Raw genomic sequence first — 25,087 nt, 5'->3', positions numbered from 1 at the left:
TGTGCTTGTATGTCATGTCCAAAAGATCTACCATGTTCTTTTCATACATGCCCTTTTCCTACATTTTTATTTTTCTGCCATGATTTCAACTATTCTTTGCTCCAGTGAATGCATTGGAGGTGGATAGCATACTACAGCTTTGATTCCTTTTCTCTACTTGCTATATAGCATTATCTGAAGTTAACATCAGCGAGCCCATATCTGTGCTATAGAAAGAGACAGAATGTCAAAGAAATGTTCTTCCTATAACTAAGAAAACAAACATATTGGTGATGTCAGGCACAGTGCCTCAGACCATTATCTGCACTGCTACTTTGTATTAACTAATGTTTTACACTGTGGTTTCAAGGATGTTCAGCTGAAAGTAAAAACATACCTTCTTGGAACGGATATGTCCAACTTCAAATATGACGACTTCATCGTGGTCCTGGATATAATTAGCAGGTGAGTGACCAAGTCCACTCACACTATATCAACGTGCATTGCATTAAGACAGCCCATTCTATAGCAAGATAGATATTCTTAGATGACACCCAGGCCCAGATATAAAGTGCTTGTTCTAAATCTTCTAGGTACATATTTAGATCCATCATAGTTGCATAATTGTAAGTAGGTTCCGAGTGTGCAACAAGTGTCTTTTTGTGAACCCTCGGGTCACTGATACTTAAAACTTCATTATATCTCACCACTGAATACGGAGAACAATCTTTGTTTCCAACAAAATCTCTGAAGCTGAATTTCGACATAGTAGTGTTACAGATTAATATTAGGATGTGTTGTTATCCTGTATTGCTGTATATCCTTATGACCCTTTCGTGGCCTCAGTAATAATTAAAGTGGAGGTATAGACAAATACTAACTAACTCTAAATCTACTCTTTCCCCCTCCTCCATTCTAAGTCTATTCTAACTACCATGTAAAAGAAAGAAGTGTATACTTATCCTATGCTGAGGGCAATCCGGTCAAGTCATTTGATCTCTCCAGCAGCCGACTTGGTGAAGAGGAGAGATCTCAGACAACAGCTGCTGAGCCTGGGCAACCAAATCACCCATAGGCTTACTATGGCGCATCTGTTGGCTGTTGTCCCTCCTCTACACTGAAGCCAGCGCTAGGACCTGATCATGAGACCAGACCAAAACTGCCTCAGAATAGGTAAGTATACAGAGCTTTCCTTTCACAGGGTAGATAGAATAGGCTTAGAATGAGGGTGGGGGTAGGTTTAGGCTTAGTTAGTATTTGACTGGAATTCCACATTCTTCTTCAGTGAATACACTGCAACACATAAATATAGTAGCATGTTTCTTGTAATCCAAATAATTTATATTATAATGAAGTTGAAGCCTTGTAATGCTAATGAAGTACACTACTTGACATCAGGAACTGTATTAATTCATAGGCAGTAGTTGGTTACATCTTCTTCCTTGTGGCAAAGTATACACCAGGTCCAACATTTGGAACTGGAATTGTATAGTCCCAAGAATGTCCTAGTTCAGGGGTCTCCAAACTTTCTAAACAAAGGGTCAGTTTACTGGCTTTCAGACTTTAGGGGGGGCTAGACTGTGGCCATTTGGAGTAGAAATTGTCCTGCTTCATTGGGAGTAAACAATGCATCTTTGGCATTAGCGGAGGAATAGTGCTCTATTCTTGGTGTAAGTTGGAGAAATAGTGCCCCATCATTGGTGTCCGTGGTTAGAATAGAGCCCCATTGTTGGTGTCTGTGGGAGGAATAGTGCCCTATAGTTTGCTTTAGTGAGAGGAATAGTGCCCAATTGTTGGTGTCAATGGGAGGAAAAATGCCCCATTGTTGGTGTCAATGGGAGGAATAGTGACTGTTGTTGATGTCAGTAGCAGGAATTATGCCCCCTTGTTGGTGTCAGCGGGAGGAATAGTGTCTTGGATCAGTGGGGGGAAAAGTGCCCCAAGGGCCAGATAAGCACAAGCAAAGGGCCACATCCAGCCCCCGGGTCGTAGTTTGGAGGCCACTCTCCTAGTTAAATAGTTTTTATATTGTGAACCCTCCCAAGGTGACCATTGTAATTCTGCCATAAGCGACCGAAACCATCCCATGCAATGCACATATATAGCATGTATGAGGTCCTTACATGGGCCTTTCAACAGAAGAGTCCTTTTGAACTGCTATGAGACTTCATAATAGGTGCATGATGTCTTCCCACCACCTTTCATTTCCCATGATCAACTATCCTTACAATGGCTGAAAATAGAGACCTTTTTTTAGGACGTTCTTGAGATTATACAATTGCAAGAATTGGACCTGGTGTATACCTTGCCACAAAGATGTAAACACCTATAACCCATGAATTAGTACTGAAATTCATACAGTATCTGGAGTCAACAAGGATACTTCCTTAGCATTACAGGGCTCTAATTTCATAATAATTCACCAGACCTATACCAACTATTTATGCATCCATAGTTATGATTGTGGAATAATACCTTGAGTACTGGGGCAACATTTTTACTGGCCACATTGTGAGAAACGTGCACTTTATTATTGAGTCCGCAAATACATCATAATATGTACAAGCAATATTAGTAACTAACTTGCTACAGACGATGTACTTGCAAAACTGTTTAAATCTATAAAGAAAAATGATAGTTATACAAAATGAGTTGTGTATATAAAGTGCAAAGTGCCATGCTGGAAATATTGGTTTTTTTTAGTGTTTTTTTTAGCTTATTCTCAAATAGACTGCAAATAGAGTTAAATATATCTCTGTATGCAATTATAATACATAAGTGGGGATCGAACGTTTGGGCACCCCAGCTAAAAATTTGTATTAATGTGCATAAAGAAGCCAAGGAAAGATGGAAAAATCTCCAAAAGGCATCAAATTACAGATTAGACATTCTTATAATATGTCAACAAAAGTTAGATTTTATTTCCATCATTTACACTTTCAAAATAACAGAAAACAAAAAAAATGGCGTCTGCAAAAGTTTGGGCACCCTGCAGAATTTATAGCATGCACTGCCCCCTTTGCAAAGCTGAGACCTGCCAGTGACATGGATTGTTCTCAATCATCGTCTGGGAAGACCAGGTTATGTCAATCTCAAAGGTTTTAAATGCCCAGACTCATCTGACCTTGCCCCAACAATCAGCACCATGGGTTCTTCTAAGCAGTTGTCTAGAAAACTGAAACTGAAAATAGTTGACGCTCACAAAGCTGGAGAAGGCTATAAGAAGATAGCAAAGCGTTTTCAAATGTCAATATTCTCTGTTCGGAATGTAATTAAGAAATGGCAGTCATCAGGAACAGTGGAAGTTAAAGCAAGATCTGGAAGACCAAGAAAAATAGACAGAACAGCTCGCAGGATTGTGAGAAAAACAAGTCAAAACCCACGTTTTGACTGCACGATCCCTCCAGAAAGATCTGGAAGACACTGGAGTTGTGGTACACTATTCCACTATAAAGAGATACTTGTACAAATATGGTCTTCATGGAAGAGTCATCAGAAGAAAACCTCTTCTACGTCCTCACCACAAAAATCATCGTTTGAACTTTGCAAATTAACATATAGACAAGCCTGATGCATTTTGGAAACAAGTTCTGTGGACCTATGAGGTTAAAATTGAACTTTTTGGCCAGAATGAGCAAAGGTACGTTTGTAGAAGAAGGGCACAGAATTTAATGAAAAGAACCTCTGTCCAACTGTTAAGCATGGGGTTGGATCAATCATGCTTTGGGGTTGTGTTTCAGCCAGTGGCACATGGAACATCTCACGAGTAGAAGGAAAAATGGATTCCATAAAATTTCAGCAAATTTTGGATGGTAACTTGATGCCATCTGTGAAAAAGCTGAAGTTAAAGAGAGGATGGCTTCTACAAATGGATAATGATACTAAACACACCTCGAAATCTACGGGGGATTACATCAAGAGGCGTAAACTGAAGGTTTTGCCATGGCCTTCACAATCTCCTGACCTCAACATAATTGAAAATCTATGGATAGACCTTAAAAGAGCAGTGCGTGACAGACATCCCAGAAATCTCAAAGAACTGGAAGACTTTTGTAAGGAAGAATGGGCAAAGATACCTCAAACAAGAATTGAAAGACTCTTGGCTGGCTACAAAAAGCGTTTACAAGCTGTGATACTTGCCAAAGGGGGCAGTACAAGATATTAATTCTGCAGGGTGCCCAAACTTTTGCAGACGCCATTTTTTTGTTTTCTGTTATTTTGAAAGTGTAAATGATGGAAATAAAATCTAACTTTTGTTGACATATTATAAGAATGTCTAATCTGTAATTTGATGCCTTTTGGAGATTTTTCCATCTTTCATTGGCTTCTTTATGCACATTAATACAAATTTTTAGCTGGGGTGCCCAAACTTTCGATCCCCACTGTATTAGTTTATATTATTTGATATAGATATCGCTATTTGCTTGCAATAAAATTTTGAAGGAGTTTAGGTCTACCAAAGTAATAGTAAACCAAAATACACCAACAATTAGACAACCTTTCTCTATTAGTGTTTACTTTTACCTACCTTTACTATAAGTAACCCTTTCCATGTTAGATTTGTAAATCTTCACTTGGAACCAAAAGCAAACTATTGTAGTTCCCCATTGCCTGTGCCACCTCACGGGTTTTTTTTTTAGCCCTGGAACTCCAGGGTCTTACATATGATGAACACACAAAGTAGCCAACAGTGAGGTATGGAGTGCTTTAGAAAGTAAAGTTGGTATTGGTATATTGGAGTATCCCAGCTTTCTGGTGTCTCAGGGCACTTGAAAACAACATGAAGTGAGAGTGGTAACTGCTAGTAAATCATGGTGCAACTTCACATAGTATTTCATATGGAAAGTAGTCTTTTATTTTTTTTCAAATTTCTTTTTGAAACATACTTTTTGCTATTTTTGATTGCATCTCCTACAGAAGAGTCTATATAAAAGGAAATGAATTAAGGAACATTACAGAATCAATCTTCTGTTTCTTTGAAAAAAATTATGAAATATTCACCTGCTGGAATTGCCACATGAATTACACATATGTTATTGAGATATATAGATGGATAGATAGATGATCCAAAAGGCCTACATTTCATGTAGCCTGCATGTTTTTAACCCTTTTGTGTCCAGAGGTCATAAATATTGTCCAGGCCCATTTTAGCAGCACAAGTATGTTTTGCTTAGCTAGGCTATATTTCTATGGCTAATTTGCCTATCAAAATAATTTTACACGTTTATTTCAAGCATCATTGGTCATTATTGTTTTGGTACTTTCTTTAAATACATTCCTTACTTCTACTTTACATTATAGGCAAGAAATGGATAAAATGTGAAACAACATACAGTGAGGAACAGAAGTATTTGAACACCTTGCGATTTTGCAAGTTCTCCCACTTAGAAATCATGGAGGGGTCTGAAATTCACATTATAGGTGCATTCCCACTCTGAGAGACAGAATTTAAAAATACAATTCAGGAAATCACATTGTATGATTTTTAAAGAATGTATTTGTCTTGCACTGCTGAACATAAGTATTTGAACACCTAAGAAACAGCAAGAATTCTGGCTCTCAAAGACCTGTTACTGTGCCTTTAAAAAGTCCACTTCTACTCCACTCATTAATCTAACTTAGTAGCACCTGTCTGAGCTCTTTAAAGACACCTGACCACCCCACAGTCAGTCAGTCGCCAACTACTACCATGGGCAAGACCAAAGAGCTGGCAAAAGACACCAGAGACAAAATTGTGGACCTCCACAAGGCTGGAAAGGGCTACGGGGCAATTGGCAAGCAGCTTGGTGAAAATTGATCAACTGTTGGAGCAATTGTTAGAAAATGAAAGAGGCTAAAAACAACTGTCAGTCTCCCTCGGACTGGGGCTCCATGCAAGATCTCACCTGATGATAAGAAAGGTGAGGAATCAGCCCAGAACTACAAGGGAGGAGCTGGTCAATGACATGAAGAGAGCTGGGACCACAGTTTCAAAGGTCACTGTCGGTAGAACACTACGCCATCATGGTTTCAAATCACGCATTGCACGGAAGGTTCCCCTGCTCAAGTCATCACATGTCCAGGCCCATTTGAAGTTTGTCAATGACCATCTGGATGATCCAGAGGAGGCATGGGAGAAAGTCATGTGGTCAGATGAGACCAAAGTAGAACCTTTTAGTCTAAACTTCACTCGTCGTGTTTGGAGGAAAAAGGAGGATGAGTTGCATTCCAAGAACACCATCCCTACTGTGAAGCATGGGGGTGGTAACATCATGCTTTGGGGGTGCTTTTCTGCGAAGGGGACAGGACGACTGCACTGTATTAAGGAGAGGATGAATGAGGCCATTTATTGTGAGATATTGAGCAACAACCTCCTTCCCTCAGTCAGAGCATTGAAGATGGGTCATGGCTAGGTCTTCCACCATGACAACGACCCAAAACACACAGCCAGGATAACCAAGGAGTGGCTCCGTAAGAAGCATATCAAGGTTCTGGAGTGGCCTAGCCAGTCTCCAGACCTAAATCCAATAGAACATCTTTGGAGGGAGCTGAAACTCCGTGTTGCTCAGCGACAGCCCCGAAACCTGACAGATCTAGAGGAGATATGTGTGGAGGAGTGGGCCAAAATCCCTGTTGCAGTGTGTGCAAACCTGGTCAAGAACTACAGGAAACGTCTGACCTCTGTAATTGCAAACAAAGGCTTCTGTACCAAATATTAACACTGATTTTCTCAGGTGTTCAAATACTTATGTTCAGCAGTGCAAGACAAATAAATTCTTTAAAAATCATACAATGTGATTTCCTGAATTTTTTTTTAAAATTCTGTCTCTCAGAGTGGGAATGCAACTACAATGTGAATTTCAGACCCCTCCATGATTTCTAAGTGGGAGAACTTGCAAAATCGCAGGGTGTTCAAAATACTTCTGTTCCTCACTGTATAATCAATTTTTTTTTTAAATACTGTAATCCTATCTTACAATTGCAGTAATAAACTGCAATACACTGCCATCTTCAGGGTGCAATGGCATCAGCTGACTGAAACCTTATTTTTTGTGAATTAACTTTTAGCCTGCATGGGATCATTATGCCATAGCTGTGATCACAGGATCAGGTATAACAGTTGATTGGTTCCAGATTGTTAAAACAAACTGGACCAGTCAGTGGCAGCTGCATGTGACAGCTAGCAAGGTGTAAAAAAAAAAGGATCAACTACATTAGCATCACCACTGCATGGGGTGGGGTTGTACATGGAAGTGTTAGTTTTTTTAGATTTTAGTATGAAAGGGTTTAGATAAATTTTACATTATTTTCCTCACAGGATCCTTTAAACCCCTTTTTATTGATTTGAGTGTTTTGCCTATTCTTTAATGCTTTCTTATCAATCAAGAATTACACTTAGTCCAGGAGTGTTCTTGGTCAACGATTCAGTGTATTCAGGAGCAGATCAGCTATAGATGCTGATTTGTTTCCTTTAAAGGGACCCACCTCACTATATATACAGGATATCCTGCTTTTTTAGTCTAGGGGGCATTTCACCTCCAATCTTTTCCTCACCTGCCCCAGAATGTGGACAGGTCCTGAATGCCATTGTTGGAATCTGGTTCTGTATTGTATGTGATGAAATGGGAAAAAGGAATGCCAACTGGGGAAAGGTAGTGGCTTCTGGGGACTGGTTGTCTGGCAAGGAGGGAGCCATGGACCATGGAGTAAGGTAAGAAATACACTCTACTGGAGAGAACCCGATTGCCTCTCGGGAGATCAGGAATTTTTTCCCAGCAGGAGCAAATTGGATCATGCTTTGCTGTTTTTTTTTTGCCTTCCTCTGGATCAACCGTGGGTATAGGATTATAACTTTTTTTTAATGCTTGAACTGGATGAACTTTTGTCTTTTTTCAGCCAGACTAACTATGTAACTAAACGAACAGTAAATCTTGTATATGTGGGAGGGAGGAACTGTCACTATTTATTTTTGTGGCCAGCCGAGAGTTCCATTTTTTATCATGTAGGAGAGTGGGAGTGTAAAGGAAATTTAATAGAGCCAGTGTCTGGTTGCAGATGGACTATTGTAATTGCTTGAAAATAGATTTTTGTCTGGATTGATCTTTAAAAAATGTAATTTATATAGGACTTTACAGGACTTAATATGAGACTTATTTATTTTGTTTCTACCTAAGACTAATGCAGGTGGGAGAGGAATTCTGTGGCAGCAAATCAGAAGTCTTACAGGAATCCATAAGAAAGCAAAGTGTCAACTATTTTAAAAACTATCACAGGTGAGTCCTGGTGATGTGCCATTTGTGTAACAAGCCAGTCCTACGTTCAGTTTTTGGCCACAATGGATGTTATGTGCAAAGTTGCAGCTAATGCAAAGCAGTAGGTCACATAATAGGTTTGGAAAAGGCACATATCTCAATTTCAAGGCAGGTAAAAAGGTACTTGTACTTGCATCATTATAAAAGATTTACAAATGGCATTTTTGCACAGTCTTTGCTGAACTAGAACAGTAAGGATTGAGTAGGGCTCTGCTGCTTGTGGTTGGTGTGTCAGGAATGACTTTCCTGGTGTATAGAGTACAGATGGGGAGAGGGCAATTTGTATTGCAACCATTGCCTGAAGTCTCCCTACCTGCGTGTTGTCACTTCTGGGTGCTTCAAGTAGAACTTAGCGTCAATCACTTGTGCATTTTTCGGCTTATTTCCAGATGCCTGACTACACAGAATCCCATTCTTTCTAATTGTGCCTTTTTGTCTGTTCACACTTGTACATTCAGTTACCCTTTTGCTCTACACCATATGCTCCAAAAATATTTTTTTTTACACCTGAAGAATGCCTTTCCTATAGAACTGCTCTCCTCTCCTTGCTCAGCCCAGGAAACAAACTCCTGAAGATTGAACCACATGAAAAAGCACCTTTTAAAATACCTGTAATGCTCTTAAAAACCAACTGTAAGGGCTTCTTCACACTAGGGGTTGGAGGATGGTAAAATGCAGTGGTTTTGCATTTTTCAAATAACCCCCCCACCAGCTACCCCCTTTAGCTGCAGAGGCAGTGCAGTGGCCGTGATACTTTGCTTGGCGGCTGCAGAAGGAATTGTCACCCCTATCACTTTGGCGGGTGCTACTGCCTGCCGAATACATCCAATTCAAGTGAATGGTGCCGTTCTGCAGCTACCCCGCAACTGTGCACTTCCTGTGCCTAGGCACTCATGTACCTTGAACCTCATAGCTGTATATCTGAATTATGAGATCATCAAATATACTGCTGTCTCTTACTGCTAATCGCAAGAGATTTGGGAAGAAAAATGATAATATCAATACAGTGCTGCTTGCTGGAGAGGAAGCTGTACCTGAGAATCTCCCTGCTTCTTCATCGTTCAGACTGTTGATTTTTAAATGAATGCATAAGTGGATTTTTTTGGGTCTTTTATATCTGCCTTTCATTTTGCTTTAAAGATAAACACTAGCAAAAATGTATTTCTTTGTTTTGGATAGAAGTGAGTTAGACTTAGTACCTGTCAAAGTATTAATGCCTTCTGTGTCCTCATTGAGGAAATTCCCTATGCTTCCTAATGTGTCATTGGTACAGGACGTGAGGGTACAACTCCAACAGAGACATAGCCAGTAGTTAAAAACCTGATAGATGTTTTTACCCTTCCCCATTCTATCCAAAATGTAAAAAAAAAATGTCTGGAATTACACTTTAAATGTAAATAAAATATTCAACAGCTATGGAAATATAATATATGAGACTTTGCATAAGTAATTGGAGCATTGGACTTCTATTTCCTAAACAAAGGAATTAATTGAAACCCCAGAGTTTTCCCTGAGCTGCAATATTGCCAGCGTAGGCACTTCTAGGTTCTGAGTCTGACTGACGCTAGCAGGAAATCTCATCAGGCAGCTTAATGTGTATTCCCCGATGCCTGCCCGTACATCTGAATCCCAGTTGCTGTCCTTTTCAATCAATAATGAATTCTTGTAGTATAAAGGAAGCAAAGGGAGAGCGATCAGCTTGGATGTGCATTATAAACGGAAACACAGTATACGTGGTAAGAGTTTTTAGCTGGGTAAGGGTTTGTTTATACAAAATATATACAAATCTTCCAGGAAATTACTGTGCAAGGAATATATAGTCTTTTTATTTATATATTTATATTCTTGGAAAGTGAGAATTTTAAAGTAAATAATCCTGTCAATAAGTTTTTACAGCAGACCTTAATTCCTGTAGAAGTATTTCTTTCCCCCATTGCTACTGTTTGGGTAAAGCGATATTAACCACATGCTGTCCGGGGAAATTTTTTAAATATTTGTTGAAATCAGCATTTTATGCTAGAAAATTACTTAGAACTCCTAAACTTCTATAATCTCTGAAAGCAGAGGATCTGGAGAATAAAATGTTGGCTGCGGCACAATTTTTTTCACACAACATTTGCATAGCCATTTACAACATGTGAAATAATACAGTAAAATTAATTTTAGTGCACACAAACACAAAATATAATTTTTTTTTTCGTAAAATAGATACCAAACATGTCATGATAAATTGTGCATGCCCGTGAAATGGCAACAAACAACGGTACCTAAAATTGACCATGAGTGATGTTTTAAAAACTTTTACAGGTTATTGGTTTAGAAATAATTGTGATTTATCGTTCTAGAATTATTGCTTTTACTCCGAAGTTCACAGCTATACCTCATGTGTGGGGTGCAATAATTTCACATATGTGTGCCAGGCTTACGTGTGTGTTTACATTTAAGCGTATGTACGGGAAGACCGGGTTGCTTTTACATTTTTTATTTACTTTTATTTTAATTGAATGTATTTTTTTACTCTTTTTTTTTTTTTTTTTTAAATTTAACTTGTGATGGCTTTGAGCAGGTAACAGGTACTCTTTGTGGAGACAATAGGGATTTATCAGACCCCTGATGTCTTCTTTGCCCCCCAAAAGGCTAACCAAGCACAGACCATTAGCTGCTTCCCTGGGTATAAGAGCCAAGGAATGACAACTCTGAAACCTAAAGTGACAAAATCGTTGTCATTTCCAGGTTCATTCGTCACAGAGAAGATGGGGGAGCGGATGTACCTCGATCTCTTCTTTGTGAAGTTTGTCCTGGCTGCTTACCATGGTCCCAGGCTCCCCAGAGAAACGGGGGAGTCCGGGAACCAACGCTAGTGGTGATGGGATAGTGGGAGGTCCTTCACAATGCTGTAAAAGTGATCAGGCAGCTGTAAATCCAACTAATACTACTTGCTGACAAGATTTTTATATGCATTCATGGCCATGACCTGGGATGACAGCTTTTTTCTAATTGATCCCTCCTTATAGCTGTGGCTCAGGGCAGGTCTCTGTGAAGCCAGAGCTGCTAATCTGTGCCTCTGTCTCACAAAAATTCTACCCCAGGTACTGCTTAAGAATAGACACCACAAGATTATTATTAATATTATTATACAGTATTTATAAATCGCCAATAGTTCACTCAGCGCTGTACATTACAAAGGGAGACAGAACATGTGACAGAACAACAACAATACAATGCAAAACATGAGGGGATCGAGGGCCCTGCTCTTTCAAGCTTACAATCTAGGAGGGAGGGGATAGTGGCACAGGAGGAGATAGCGGTGGGGGATGGAGTGGTGGGAAGAGTGGAGGAGGTCGGTCAAGTTAGCAGGGGGTGGGGTAGGCTTCCCTGAAGAGATGGGTTTTCAGGGTGCGCCTAAAGGAGAGGAGAGTAGGTGATAATCTGATGGGTTGGGCAGGGAGTTCCAGAGGATGGTTGACACCCTGGAGAAGTCCTGGAGGCGGGCATGGGAGGAGGAGACCAGGGAACTAGAGAGAAGGAGGACTTGTGAGGAGCGGAGTGTGCGTGCTGGGTGGTACTTGGATATTAGGTCAGTGATGTAGTACGGGGCAGTATGGTGGACGGCTTTGTACGTCAGTGTTAGGATTTTAAATTTGATCCGTTGCGCAATCGGAAGCCAGTGGAGGGATTGGCAGAGGGGGGTGGCGGAAATGGAGCTGTTGGAAAGGTGAATGAGTCTGGCAGGATCGACTGAAGCGGGGATAGCCAGCGGCGAGGCAGGCCAGTGAGGAGGGAGTTGCAGTAGTCGAGTCGTGATTTGAGGAGGGAGTGGATGAGCTGTTTAGTGGTTTCTGGGGTTAGGAACGTGCGGATTTTGGCGATGTTGCGGAGGTGAAGTCTGCACGAGTTTGTTAAAGATTGGACTTGGGGCTGGAAGGATAGGTTGGAGTCCAGAATGACACCAAGTACTCTGGCCTGCGGGGCGGGTTTGATGGTGGCGTTGTTGGATGTGATGGAGAAGTCATGGGGGGTGGTGTCCGGGCTGGGGGGAAGACAAGAAACTCGGTTTTGGAGAGGTTCAGTTTAAGGAAGTGGAGCGACATCCAGTCTGATATGTCGCTCAGTAGGTGTCCTCTTTTACCAATATTAGCCAAAAAGCCTCCTCTGTGCACCTTTGTTACCTTTGGGACCTGACTTTCCTGAGTTCATGACCAAGGCAGGCCATGCATAATAGACTGTCTAACTGATTCCTCCTTCTGCACTTGCAGACCTGAAATATGCCAACTAGTGTTGTTCTTGTTGCTGCTGCTAGTGCTATGACACTACCACTTGAAGTCTTCAAAACCCTATGAGGATCACTCTGCAAAAAGCAAAAGGGGAGGCATTTCCTATGAAACGTGTTGGCTTCACCTGATGCTCTGAATAAGGAAACGTTTTAATTATACCCCTGAGTGTCATGAACTTGTGTACTGGGCACACCTCAGTTATCCACCTTAGAGTTTGTCATGCACTCAGTGCAGTCTTTGAAGCTATCAGAGAGGCAGCAGCTTGGGGCTAAAACAAGGTCTACCTATACCTACACCTACATTATACCTTTCTTTCAAAATAGCCTGGTTGAAGGAGGACTCACTTTATTTTATATCTGACAGTACAAACACCATGCTTCTATTAGTCCAACAGTATCACACATACACATCAGGATCACTCTGATGGAAGCCAATGTGAAGCTTCCATGTCACCAAAGAGCTATGTGAACCATCCGAGAAGAAATATTCTGCAGTACAGTTCTTTTTTTAATATATATATATTTTATTTTTTTTTATATCTTTTATTAAACTTTTTTCCTTTACAAAAGCCCAGCAAAGTATCATTTACATCCAAAATACAAACATTAACCTAAATTTTGCAATCCCACTAACCCCCCTATATGGGAGTCTTGTATTCTTAGCGGAATAACATGTATGTAACTGATGTGTATGGTATACATTCCTATAATTAAGTGTTTTTCTAAAAAATATTTATGTCCAAGTGCCTCTAAAGTCCGCAATTGGCCTTTGCTTTATGTGCTTGAATTATTATATAACTCCATCCTATTTATATATTCCACCCTGTCTAACCAGTCCCTTATTGTTGGAGGCTCCTGAAACTGCCAAAGTTTTGGAATAAGCCCTTTAGCCGCACTGATTAGGTGGTATAATACACTGTTTTTATACTGCTTCACTTGTGCTTCTGTCCTATAAAACAAAACACACCTACGGATCCTTCTGAAAGGTTGTCCCCAATATCTCTTGTATGAACTGGATTACATCTTGCCAAAACCCCCGTATTTTTGGACAATCCCACCATATATGTGCCATTGTTCCCTTAAATCCACTTCCCCTCATAATGGTGAGACTTGCACTCATTGTTTATGTACAACACTCGGTGTCAAATACCACCTCGTTAAACATTTATGATTCATTTCAACCGTGTTCATGTTAATCGATTATAGTGTTAGTTTAAACATTTTATCTTTCTGTGATTCATTCATTTTTGTTCCCAGTTCCCTTTCCCTTTTCTCTAACAACAGCAGAGGACCTGCGCCCCCCCCCCCAATTCAACAAGAATCTTATATATCCCAGAAGTAACATGCTTTGGCGCCATACTGGAACCCAACATCTTTTTTCAAATGGGAGCTTGTCCTCCGTCATCCTCAGTGGTTGGGGCAAATTCGCAACAAAATGTCTTAGCTGACAATATCTCAATTCATCTAATGAAACAAATAACTCTTTTACTCTTTAAATCTGGAAAAGTACCCAACTTCCCTTTACCTGCTATATCCCCTAAACGTGCATCTACATCTTTAAACCATTTCCCCAAAATGTTATCCTTCTTCGGTGGGAAAAAATCAGTACCCACCAGGAGAATCAACAGTGAATCTGCAGTACAGTTCTTTTAACCTCCCTAACGGTATTCCCGAGTGTAGCTCGGGGTAAAATGTCAGTACCAAAAGCGGTGACCCCGAGCTACACTCGGGCTTACCATGCAGCGCTGCATAGGGAGTCCCTGCAGCACTTACCTTGTCCTGCGCTCCCGCGATGTGTCCCCTGCAGTGTCCCCGGCCATCTCCTCCGGCAGATGCCGTCATCCGGCTCCTGTGTTCCGGTCCCTGTGACGTCGGGACGTACGGGCGCCGCCGGCGGCGGCGGGAAATTTGAAAATTTTTAAAAAATGTCATTTTTTTCAAAACGATTTTTCATAGTAAAACATTGCTGTTTCAACCCATTTCACATACATTTTGTCCCTAGTGCTCTGTCCTGTGCCCTGCCTGCATTTTGAATGTTCTTTCTGCCTGGAAACTTAGAATTAGAACTTAGTCCACGGCGTCCAAAAAGTGTCCCTTTAGGTCAAAAGCGGGTTTAGACCGGCTAGAGAACAGCGATAGTAAATCAGAACCACTTGCAGAATTGAGTGATAATGATTCGTGGAGAAATTCGTCATCAAACACTGAAAACGATTTTGCGACTTTGCTCAGCAATGCGCGAACTTGGCGCTATATTTCAAATTTCAGTGTTTTTGGTTTGATTATATTATTGAATTAAATGTAATATTATTATATTATTATTTTTTATGATTATTTATTATATTATAATTTATGATTTCGTGTTTCAAATGTTATCATACCCGGGATGTTTACTGGACTCTTGTTCGGACAGATTTCAGTGAGTTATTCCTAAATATTACAGCCTACAATAAAAAACTACATATTTCCATGCAAAATAATGGTACCGCTTTCAGCACCAAAAATCGGAAATAATCAGACCACCAAGGAGGTTAAGGTACTTTGCGGTAAACGCAAGGAAGAAATAAAATCTCTGTAGTGTATTAATGTGCTTTACTATACAAAATGCTGTACATACAAACTATTTACAATTCCGGAATGTAATACAAGACTGATCGATCTATAACTAGAACACATGCACATGCTACCTAAACTTCCTAGCGAACGAGCGTAAACAATGATCTATGTACAATAGGTATACGCTAAAGTTACTTAGGTCAGGTTATAGTGGCTTCATGATCTCTCTAGGCAACTAAGACCCCCAGGCTCTACTTTGAGTGATTGCAGGAAATTGGGCAATAGTGTCATCCTCAGGTGAAGTTTCTTTTGGCACAGATCTTCCTTTTTGTTATGTTATTATGGAGTGCTTAAAAAACTACCCCCTTTGTGTCCTCGGCTATATTCAGGTCCGTTTTTCCCTCCACCTACTTCCTGCCAACATAATTTCCTGTCCTAAGCTTCATGATCCAGCCCAACAAATTAATTAGCCTATGCTTCATTCCATTTATTTAAGCTACAAAAAATACAAAAATCACTCAAATAGCCATAGTAACACACCCTGTCATGTGTCCAAGGATTTAGATTAATTTAGATGGGGAGACTGTAGATATGAAGGTGGGTGGCGGGGGGGGGGGGGGGGGTTATGGTGCAGGAGGAGGAGGGGAGATAAGATTAGCCTAAAGATCAGCCTTTAGGCATTACTAGATACTGATTAATTTATTTACATCCAGCATATCTCTAGTTATCTAAAAAAAATAAACTAAAAAGACTAGTCCTTATCTGTTAAGAAAACTATTTCATATTAAAAATGATCAGAAACCATGTGCTGATTTTATTTTGGAGCATATGGTCTCCGTGCATTTTTTTTTTTTAGATTTATTTAATGTGACAATAGTATGTTGTTGATGGGGGATAGCATGCAGTCACATTAGTATGTCTTGACCAATTTAGCGCAATTATAATTGCAATTTTTGTTTCTCTTTATTTGCAGCAATATGTTTGTGTAGTACAAGTCCCCAAAACCTTTCTGTTAAGAGGGCGCCTCAAAAGCAATTCAATTGGGTGGTTCTGAAAGATTAATGAATTGTCATTTTCCTTTGTACTCGGTAAAGTGCACAGGATAAATATAATGATAGAATAAAGCTTTTTAGTGTTTAAGTCCTCTGCTGTCCTCTGTGTCTCTCGAATCACTGATTCTTTGTCCCATCTGTTCAAGGCATTTTCATGTTACTGCTAATTTATTCATTTTCCAGTCAAAAGAGATTAGGCCTCAGGTTTCAGGCCATTATGAACTTTCACAATGTTTTCATGTTGTCATTGTCATTTTCTGCCCTCCGTTAATTGCAGCGTGTTATCTGTTTTTCAGAACACGGCTTGAAGAGCTCCGAATGTTCCTCGAAAATGAAACATGGGAGCTGTGCCCAGTCAAGTCCAGTTTCAGCATATTACAGTTACACGTAAGTGCGTTATAGGTTTTTGGGCGCTAGTTATCGAATTCGGTATGGCTTTTACTAGCAGTTGTCTGGGTCCTGACCGTCCTCGCTGGATCAATAGAGGTATTGAAATCAAAAGGCATATATGGAGGATGGGTATAGGGTTAATATTCTCTCTGGAGGTACCATCCCTTAATATAAATGAGAAACAACAGCACTTGGAGTTGGGAATATAAATGTACCTCCCAAGGTATAAGACAAAAACAAATATCAGTACATAAAAGCAATATATTATTAAACACATATATTAGTATCATAAAAAACTAATAAAATGAATAATGTTGCTTGGAATATGACGTGATAACTGTTCAAAAGATCCTAGGCTTAAATGGCCGACGCATTTCACGGAAAAACCTCTTCCTCAGGGACTTGGATCTAGTTATCGAATTCAGTATGGCTTTTACGAGCAGTTGTCTGGGTCCTGACCATCCTCGCTGGATCAGTAGAGGTATTGAAATCAAAAGGCATATATGGAGGATGGGTATAGGGTTAATATTCTCTCTGGAGGTACCATCCCTCAATATAAATGTGAAACAACAGCACTTCGAGTTGGGAATATAAATGTACCTCCCAAGGTATAAGACAAAAACAAATATCAGTACATAAAAGCAATCTATTATTAAACACATATATTAGTATCACAAATACACATCATAAAAACTAATAAAATGAATAATGTCGCTTGAATATGACGATATAACTGTTCAAAAGATCCTAGGCTTAAATGGCCGACACATTTCACGGAAAAACCTCTTCCTCAGGGACTTGGATCTAGTTATCGAATTCGGTATGGCTTTTACGAGCAGTTGTCTGGGTCCTGACCGTCCTCGCTGGATCAATAGAGGTATTGAAATCAAAAGGCATATATGGAGGATGGGTATAGGGTTAATATTCTCTCTGGAGGTACCATCCCTCAATATAAATGTGAAACAACAGCCCTTGGAGTTGGGAATATAAATGCACCTCCCAAGGTATAAGACAAAAACAAATATCAGTACATGAAAGCAACACTTTATTAAACACATATATTAGTATCACAAATACACATCATAACAAACTAATAAAATGAATAATGTCGCTTGGAATATGACGATATAACTGTTCAAAAGATCCTAGGCTTAAATGGCCAACGCATTTCATGGAAAAACCTCTTCCTCAGGGACTTGGATCTAGTTATCGAATTCGGTATGGCTTTTATGAGCAGTTGTCTGGGTCCTGACCATCCTCGCTGGATCAGTAGAGGTATTGAAATCAAAAGGCATATGTGGAGGATGGGTGTAGGGTTAATATTCTCTCTGGAGGTACCATCCCTTAATATAAATGTGAAACAACAGCCCTTTGGAGTTGGGAATATAAATGTACCTCCCAAGGTATAAGACAAAAACAAATATCAGTACATAAAAGCAATATATTATTAAACACATATATTAGTATCACAAATACACATCATAACAAACTAATAAAATGAATAATGTCGCTTGGAATATGACGATATAACTGTTCAAAAGATCCTAGGCTTAAATGGCCGACACATTTCGCGGAAAAACCTCTTCCTCAGGGCTTTGGATCTGTGAATTGTGAGGCAAAGTTAGTAAAGAAAAAGAAAAATTATATGTTTGTGTATACATATACATTTTGTACCTTGTGCTCTTTTGAACAGTTATATGGTCATATTCCAAGCAACATTATTCATTCTATAAGTTTTTTATGATGTGTGTTTGTGATACTAATATATGTGTTTAATAAAATATTGCTTTTATGTACTGATATTTGTTTTTGTCTTATACCTCGGGAGGTACATTTATAGTCCCAACTCTAAGTGCTGTTCACAGCAGTAGAGGTATTGGTGTTGATTTACTAAAGGCAAATAGACTGTGCACTTTACAAGTGCAGTTGCTCCAGAGCTTAGTAAATGAGGTAAAGCTTTACTTTGTAAAGAATACCCAATCACATGCAAGGAAAATTTAAAAAACTGCATTTTTGCTTGCACATGATCGGATGATGGAACTCATTTACTAAGAGGAGCAACTGCACTGTCTATTTGCCTTTAGTAAATCAACCCTATTGTCTCCAATGCAGCAATCTAACAGGCACAATGAAGGATGCTTCCCTTTTATCCATAAAAAAGTAAATGATCTTGTAAGGGACCGCCCGGCGGTACCACTAGCACTCCACTGGTCGGATGTTCCCAGCGCACGGAGTCTAAGCCCCAGGGTACTTGTTCACCAGGGCCCCTGATGGTGGGGATGGACTTGGAGTACCCCAGGACCAGGTCGTGACTACTGAGGACACCCGTCAGTGGTAGGGGTATTCGCCAGGGGCTCCCACGGGAGAGAGCCAGGTATGAGGAGGTCTGGAGACCCCGTAGAGAGGGACGGATGGATGGATGGATGGATGGCTGAGCAGGAGCAGGGTCATACAAGCCGGGTCGGTAACTATGGGGACGGTGCGGTACAGAGCAGCGGGCAGAGAATAGTCGGGTCACACGCCAGGTCAGCAACAGCAGGTCAGATCCAATAGGGGGCATACAGGAGAGAGGTCAGGCAAGCAAGGGTCAAAACAGGAGAAAACAGCAAGGTCAGGGCACAATCCGGGTCAGCAACTTACTTCAGACAGGTTCACAGGTTCACAGGATACAAAAGACCAAAAGGCACTGAATGACAGCTCAGGGCCGTTTAAATATCCCGCCCTGCGCTGTCATTGGTGCCAGGCGCGCGCCCGCGGTCACTACTGCGCATGCGCGAACCTGATTGCCGCGGTCGGCCAAGTCCCGGCGCTCGCGTACAGGGAGGTGTACTGCGCCTGCGCCGGGACCAGCGGCGCGACGATCCCCGACATTGCCCCCCCCCTACGGGCAACCTCCGGATGCCCACCCGATCTCTCCACCACGGGTGATCACGAAGAAACTCCCGGACTAGTCTAGGTGCGTGGACATTATGAGCCGGTTCCCAGGAGTTGTCCTCAGGACCATAGCCCTTCCACTTAATTAGGAATTGGGTCTGGCCCCCCCTTCTTCGGCACTTAAGGATCGTTTCCACCTCAAATTCCTCTTGTCCCTCGACCGTGATGGCATCAGGGGGTCTGGATTCTCGTTCTGGGAAGGCATCTGGGATCACTGGCTTCAGCAGAGATACATGGAAAACTGGATGAATTCTGAATGTGGCCGGAAGGATCAGCTCATATGCCACTTCGTTGACCATCCGCTTTACCTGAAAAGGCCCCACAAATTTAGGTCCCAATTTTTTCGAAGGACAAAGCATCTTTAAGTTGGTTGTGGCCAACCACACCTTCTGCCCAGGCCGCAACGCCAAATCCCCTCTTCGTTTCTTGTTAAACTCCTTCTTATTGTCCTCTTGGGCCCGAGCGATGGCTTCCTGGAGTAATTTGTTATTGACGGAGAAGAAGGTCAACGCATCCTGCGTGGCTGGAACTGGGCATTCAGAGACCAAGTCAGGGAGAAAGACAGGGTGAAACCCATAATTCGAAAAGAATGGGGACTGCCCCGTTGCCGAATGGCTTGCGTTGTTATAAGCGAACTCCGCCAGGGGTAAAAGAGACAGCCAATCATCCTGCAGGAAAGACGTGTAGCAACGCAAGTATTGCTCCAGGGTCTGGTTCGTCCTCTCGGTCTGACCGTTGGTCTGAGGGTGGAACGCGGAGGAGAGGGACAACTTGATGTCCAGGGCCTTGCACAGAGCCCTCCAAAACTTAGATGTAAACTGGACCCCTCGATCAGAGACGATGTCCTCGGGTACTCCATGAAGTCTAACGATCTCCCGGATAAATATTCGCGCCGTCTCAGTTGCTGACGGAGTCTTCCTTAGTGGCACGAAGTGAGCCATCTTGGATAGGCGATCAATAACCACCAGAATTGCTGTGTGGTCTTGTGACGGTGGGAGCTCGACTATGAAGTCCATCGCGATCTTCTGCCAAGGCCGTTCGGGAATCGGCAAAGGTCGCAACAGCCCCCAGGCTTTGCTCCTTGACGGTTTGCTCTTCTGGCAGATGGTACAGGATCTCACGTAGCGCTTGCAATCCTTAGCCATGTTTGGCCACCAAAACGAGCGCCGGAGAAGCTCCAGAGTCTTGACTGGGCCAAAGTGACCCGCCAGCGGGTGATCGTGGCAATGCCCCAAAACCAGGGTCCGGACTTCCTCAGGTACCATGATAGAATCCTCCTTCCACAGGAGTCCCCCTTTGTTCTGGAGGGATACCCCAACTGGGGTTGGTGTGGCCGTAGATGCTTCTATTAACTTGGAGCGAAGGTCCGACTGGAGCGCCAAGAAGTTCCCTGAGGACAAGATAGTGTCGGGTACCAGTTCTTCTTCGGAGTCCTCAAACATACGAGATAGCGCGTCAGGCTTCGTATTTTTAGATCCGGGCCTGTAAGTAATATGAAAATTGAATCTGGAAAAGAACAGGGCCCATCTTGCCTGCCGTGGGCGTAGACGCTTGGCAGTCCTCAGATATTCCAGATTCTTGTGGTCTGTGAAAATCAATATAGGGTGTGAGGCACCTTCCAGCAGGTATCTCCATTCTTCTAGCGCTGCTTTGATAGCCAGCAGCTCTCGATCCCCGATATCGTAATTCTTCTCTGCTGGGGTGAGTTTCCTCGAGAAGAATGCTACGGGATGGAGTAACTCTTTGGTGCCTTTCCGCTGAGACAGGATGGATCCTACCGCATTCTCCGATGCATCTACCTCCAAGATGTAGGGCAGGGCCGCGTCCGGGTGGCCCAGGATGGGTGCCGAGGTAAACAGCTTTTTCAGAGCTTCGAAAGCTTTTTGAGCCTCTGGTGTCCATTTGAACCGGGTTCCAAGTTTGGTTAGTTGGGTAATGGGGGAGACCAGACCCGAGAAGTTTTTGATGAACTTCCGATAAAAGTTCGCGAACCCTATAAACCGTTGGACACCTTTTTTGTCCGTGGGTTCAGGCCAATCTAAAATCGCAGAGACCTTCTGGGGGTCCATCGCGACCCCCGCAGTGGAGATAATCAGGCCTAGGAACGTGATGCTAGATTGCTCAAAGCAACATTTCTCCGCCTTAGCATATAACCCATGCTGCCGCAATCGCCCCAAAACTTTCGCCACATGTATCCTATGATCCTCTAGAGAGGGTGAAAAAATTAGTATGTCGTCCAAGTAGACGATAACGAAGACATCCAAAAAATCCCTGAAGATGTCGTTCACAAAGTGTTGGAAGGTGGCTGGTGCATTGCACAGCCCAAATGGCATGACCAAGTATTCAAAGTGGCCAAACCGGGTACGGAAAGCAGTTTTCCACTCGTCCCCCTCTCTTATGCGTACCAGGTTATAGGCCCCCCTTAAATCAAGTTTTGTGAATATGACTGCAGCCTTTAGGCTCTGAAACAGTTCTGGTACCAATGGCAATGGGTAACGATTTTTTATCGTGACCCTGTTCAGCTCCCGGTAGTCAATACAAGGTCTCAGGGTTTTGTCTTTTTTCTCCACGAAGAAGATTCCCGCTCCTGCTGGAGAAGTGGAGGGGCGGATGAATCCCTTCTGGAGGCTGTCCTCGATATATTCCTTCAGGGCCCCCAATTCAAGCTCAGATAGGGGGAAAATACGCCCAAAAGGGATTTCAGAGCCTGGTAACAGGTCGATTGGACAGTCATACGGGCGGTGGGGGGGCAGAGTGTCGGCTCCCCGCTTACTGAACACATCCAGGAACCCATGATAGGCTGCGGGAATAACCTGTTTCAAGTCGGAGTCTCCTTCGGAGCAAAGGAGAACTCGGGGCCCCGCGGGGCCCGAAGTGCGACAATGTTCCCGACAGTATGGGGAAGGGAACGAGATTGACCCGGTCTCCCAGTCAATCTGGGGGTTATGGGCCCGTAACCATGGGAGCCCCAGAATGACTGGGAAAAGAGGTGATGCAATAGCGTCCAGGCGGAGGAACTCCTGGTGCTGGTTGGCAATGATAGTGGCAATGGGGGGAGTTTCCTGATTAACTACCCCCGATTTTATCTGGGAACCATCAGCCAAAAAGATGTTGAAGCCCTTCTGTCTGTGTTGGAGAGGGATACCCTGTTGGTGAGCAAACTCAAGATCCAGGAAACAGCTGCATGCCCCCGAATCAACTATGGCTGTCACCTCCACGATCTTTCCTGGGAGCTGAAAGGAGAGGGGCACTACTAAGTATTGCGAAGGACAGGTATTGCTAACAGACAAGGAAGAAAAACGGGTGCACTTACTCATTTTTTGAGGGCAGGATCGCACCATATGACCAGCTTCACCGCAGTAAAGGCAGAGGTTCTGGGCTCGTCTGCGCTGGCGTTCCTCCGGTGATAATTTAGGCCGTGCCAGACCTAGCTGCATAGGTTCCGGAACATCTCCTGGTGGTGGGTTCTGGATGCTTTGTCGGGTTGGTGGGCTGGGGCCTAGGAATGGACCCCAGGTATTTCCGCGACCCTGGCCGGACCTCTCAAGCCTGCGTTCCCGCAGTCTTCGGTCAATCTTAATTGTCAGGGCAATAAGGTCTTCTAGAGACTCGGGAACCTCCACCCGGGCCAGCTCATCTTTCAAGGGATCGGAGAGTCCCATACGGAACTGGTGCAATAGAGCGAACTCATTCCAGCGTGTGTCCCCCATCCACCGCCTGAAATCAGAGGCGTATTCCTCTGCCGCCCGCCGGCCCTGTCGGAGCGCATATAAGGTCGCTTCGGCAGAGGCTGCCCGCTGTGGGTCATCATACAAGATGGCCATTGCTTCAAAGAAACTATTGACCGATCCCAGGTGAGGATCATTGTTTCCCCTTAGCCGGTGGGCCCAATCCTGGGGTTCACCCTGTAGTAGTGAAATAATGAATCCTACCTTCACGTTTTCGGTCAGGAAGGTACGGGGTTGTAGCTCAAAGAACAAGAGACAGGAGTCGCGGAATGACCGGAAGCGTGTGCGGTCCCCGTGAAAACGCTCCGGTAGGGGTACTCGGGGTTCTACCATAGGGAGCGGGGCGGAAGCCCCTGAGGCTGGCTCCTGAGCTACCAGGGCCGGGGGTGCAGAAACCGGGGCCTGTGGGGCAGGATCAGAAACAGAGCCAGTCTGGATGCGATTCTCCAGCTGCATGCATCTGTCCTGCAGGACCGTTACGGCCTGCGTCAAAGTAGCTAGGTGCCTGCAAATTTCCTCTAACGGGGAGGGCCCTCCTCTAGGCTCAGTCATGGCCTTTTGGTACTGTAAGGGACCGCCCGGCGGTACCACTAGCACTCCACTGGTCGGATGTTCCCAGCGCACGGAGTCTAAGCCCCAGGGTACTTGTTCACCAGGGCCCCTGATGGTGGGGATGGACTTGGAGTACCCCAGGACCAGGTCGTGACTACTGAGGACACCCGTCAGTGGTAGGGGTATTCGCCAGGGGCTCCCACGGGAGAGAGCCAGGTATGAGGAGGTCTGGAGACCCCGTAGAGAGGGACGGATGGATGGATGGATGGATGGCTGAGCAGGAGCAGGGTCATACAAGCCGGGTCGGTAACTATGGGGACGGTGCGGTACAGAGCAGCGGGCAGAGAATAGTCGGGTCACACGCCAGGTCAGCAACAGCAGGTCAGATCCAATAGGGGGCATACAGGAGAGAGGTCAGGCAAGCAAGGGTCAAAACAGGAGAAAACAGCAAGGTCAGGGCACAATCCGGGTCAGCAACTTACTTCAGACAGGTTCACAGGTTCACAGGATACAAAAGACCAAAAGGCACTGAATGACAGCTCAGGGCCGTTTAAATATCCCGCCCTGCGCTGTCATTGGTGCCAGGCGCGCGCCCGCGGTCACTACTGCGCATGCGCGAACCTGATTGCCGCGGTCGGCCAAGTCCCGGCGCTCGCGTACAGGGAGGTGTACTGCGCCTGCGCCGGGACCAGCGGCGCGACGATCCCCGACAGATCTCTAGTAGATCAATGCAGGTTTTGTGACAGAACTCCTCTTTGTGGTCCTGAGCATCGAAAAGTGCTAGATATCTGTTTTTGTAGCAGAAACCACCAGTTATGTTATCTTGGCTGAAGAATAGGACCAAATACATGTATCCATATATCCATATATTATGACCTAATCAAGAAATACTTTAAAGGCAACCCATTACATAACCAAAAAATTAGGCAAAATAAGTTCTTAAGGGGCTATCACAATGATATTGCTTGCAAAGCACGTAAATTAAAAGTGCAATGTCAAATCCAACTGATTTCTAGACTTTAGGGAGCCTAAAGCATCTCATCCCACTTGCAGTTTGATGGAGAATCAAGGAAATTGGGGCTGTTTTCTAATACCTCCTCCAGTGCCAAACACTAGTGCCAACAGAAATAAGTAGAATAGAGTCAAGGGGAGAAAAGAGGAGGGGGGGAGGGGGTAAGAGAGGGGTTTAGGGGACTGCATTGGCCAGTAGGAAGTCCATAGCAAACTGATCACCAAACCCCATAAACTGTGGTCATCCCCAATTAATGCATAAAGAGTGGGAACTCTTTCCTGGAAGGAGGGTTAGCCTCTGATCTCTTGTAAAGCACAACAATG

At 43.3% G+C, this 25,087-nt stretch overlaps 1 protein-coding gene across 1 annotated transcript in view; it reads left to right on the top strand.

The window, feature by feature from the left end:
- Positions 1-25,087, top strand: part of VPS50 (VPS50 subunit of EARP/GARPII complex) — a 308,344-nt gene that overhangs the window by 232,573 nt on the left and 50,684 nt on the right. Inside the window, exons 15-17 of the mRNA XM_089692114.1 lie at positions 350-444; positions 8,133-8,231; positions 16,445-16,535. Of these exons, the coding sequence (XP_089548240.1) occupies positions 350-444; positions 8,133-8,231; positions 16,445-16,535 (285 nt within the window). The remainder of the gene's footprint in view (positions 1-349; positions 445-8,132; positions 8,232-16,444; positions 16,536-25,087) is intronic.

Source organism: Staurois parvus, unplaced genomic scaffold, assembly GCF_062004578.1.
Source record: "Staurois parvus isolate SC_StPar_1 unplaced genomic scaffold, SC_StPar_1.0 ptg000576l, whole genome shotgun sequence".
Classification (NCBI taxonomy): Eukaryota; Metazoa; Chordata; class Amphibia; order Anura; family Ranidae; genus Staurois; species Staurois parvus.
The sequence above is the reverse complement of the archived record's forward strand: the minus strand, read 5'-3'. Positions and strand labels throughout refer to the sequence as shown.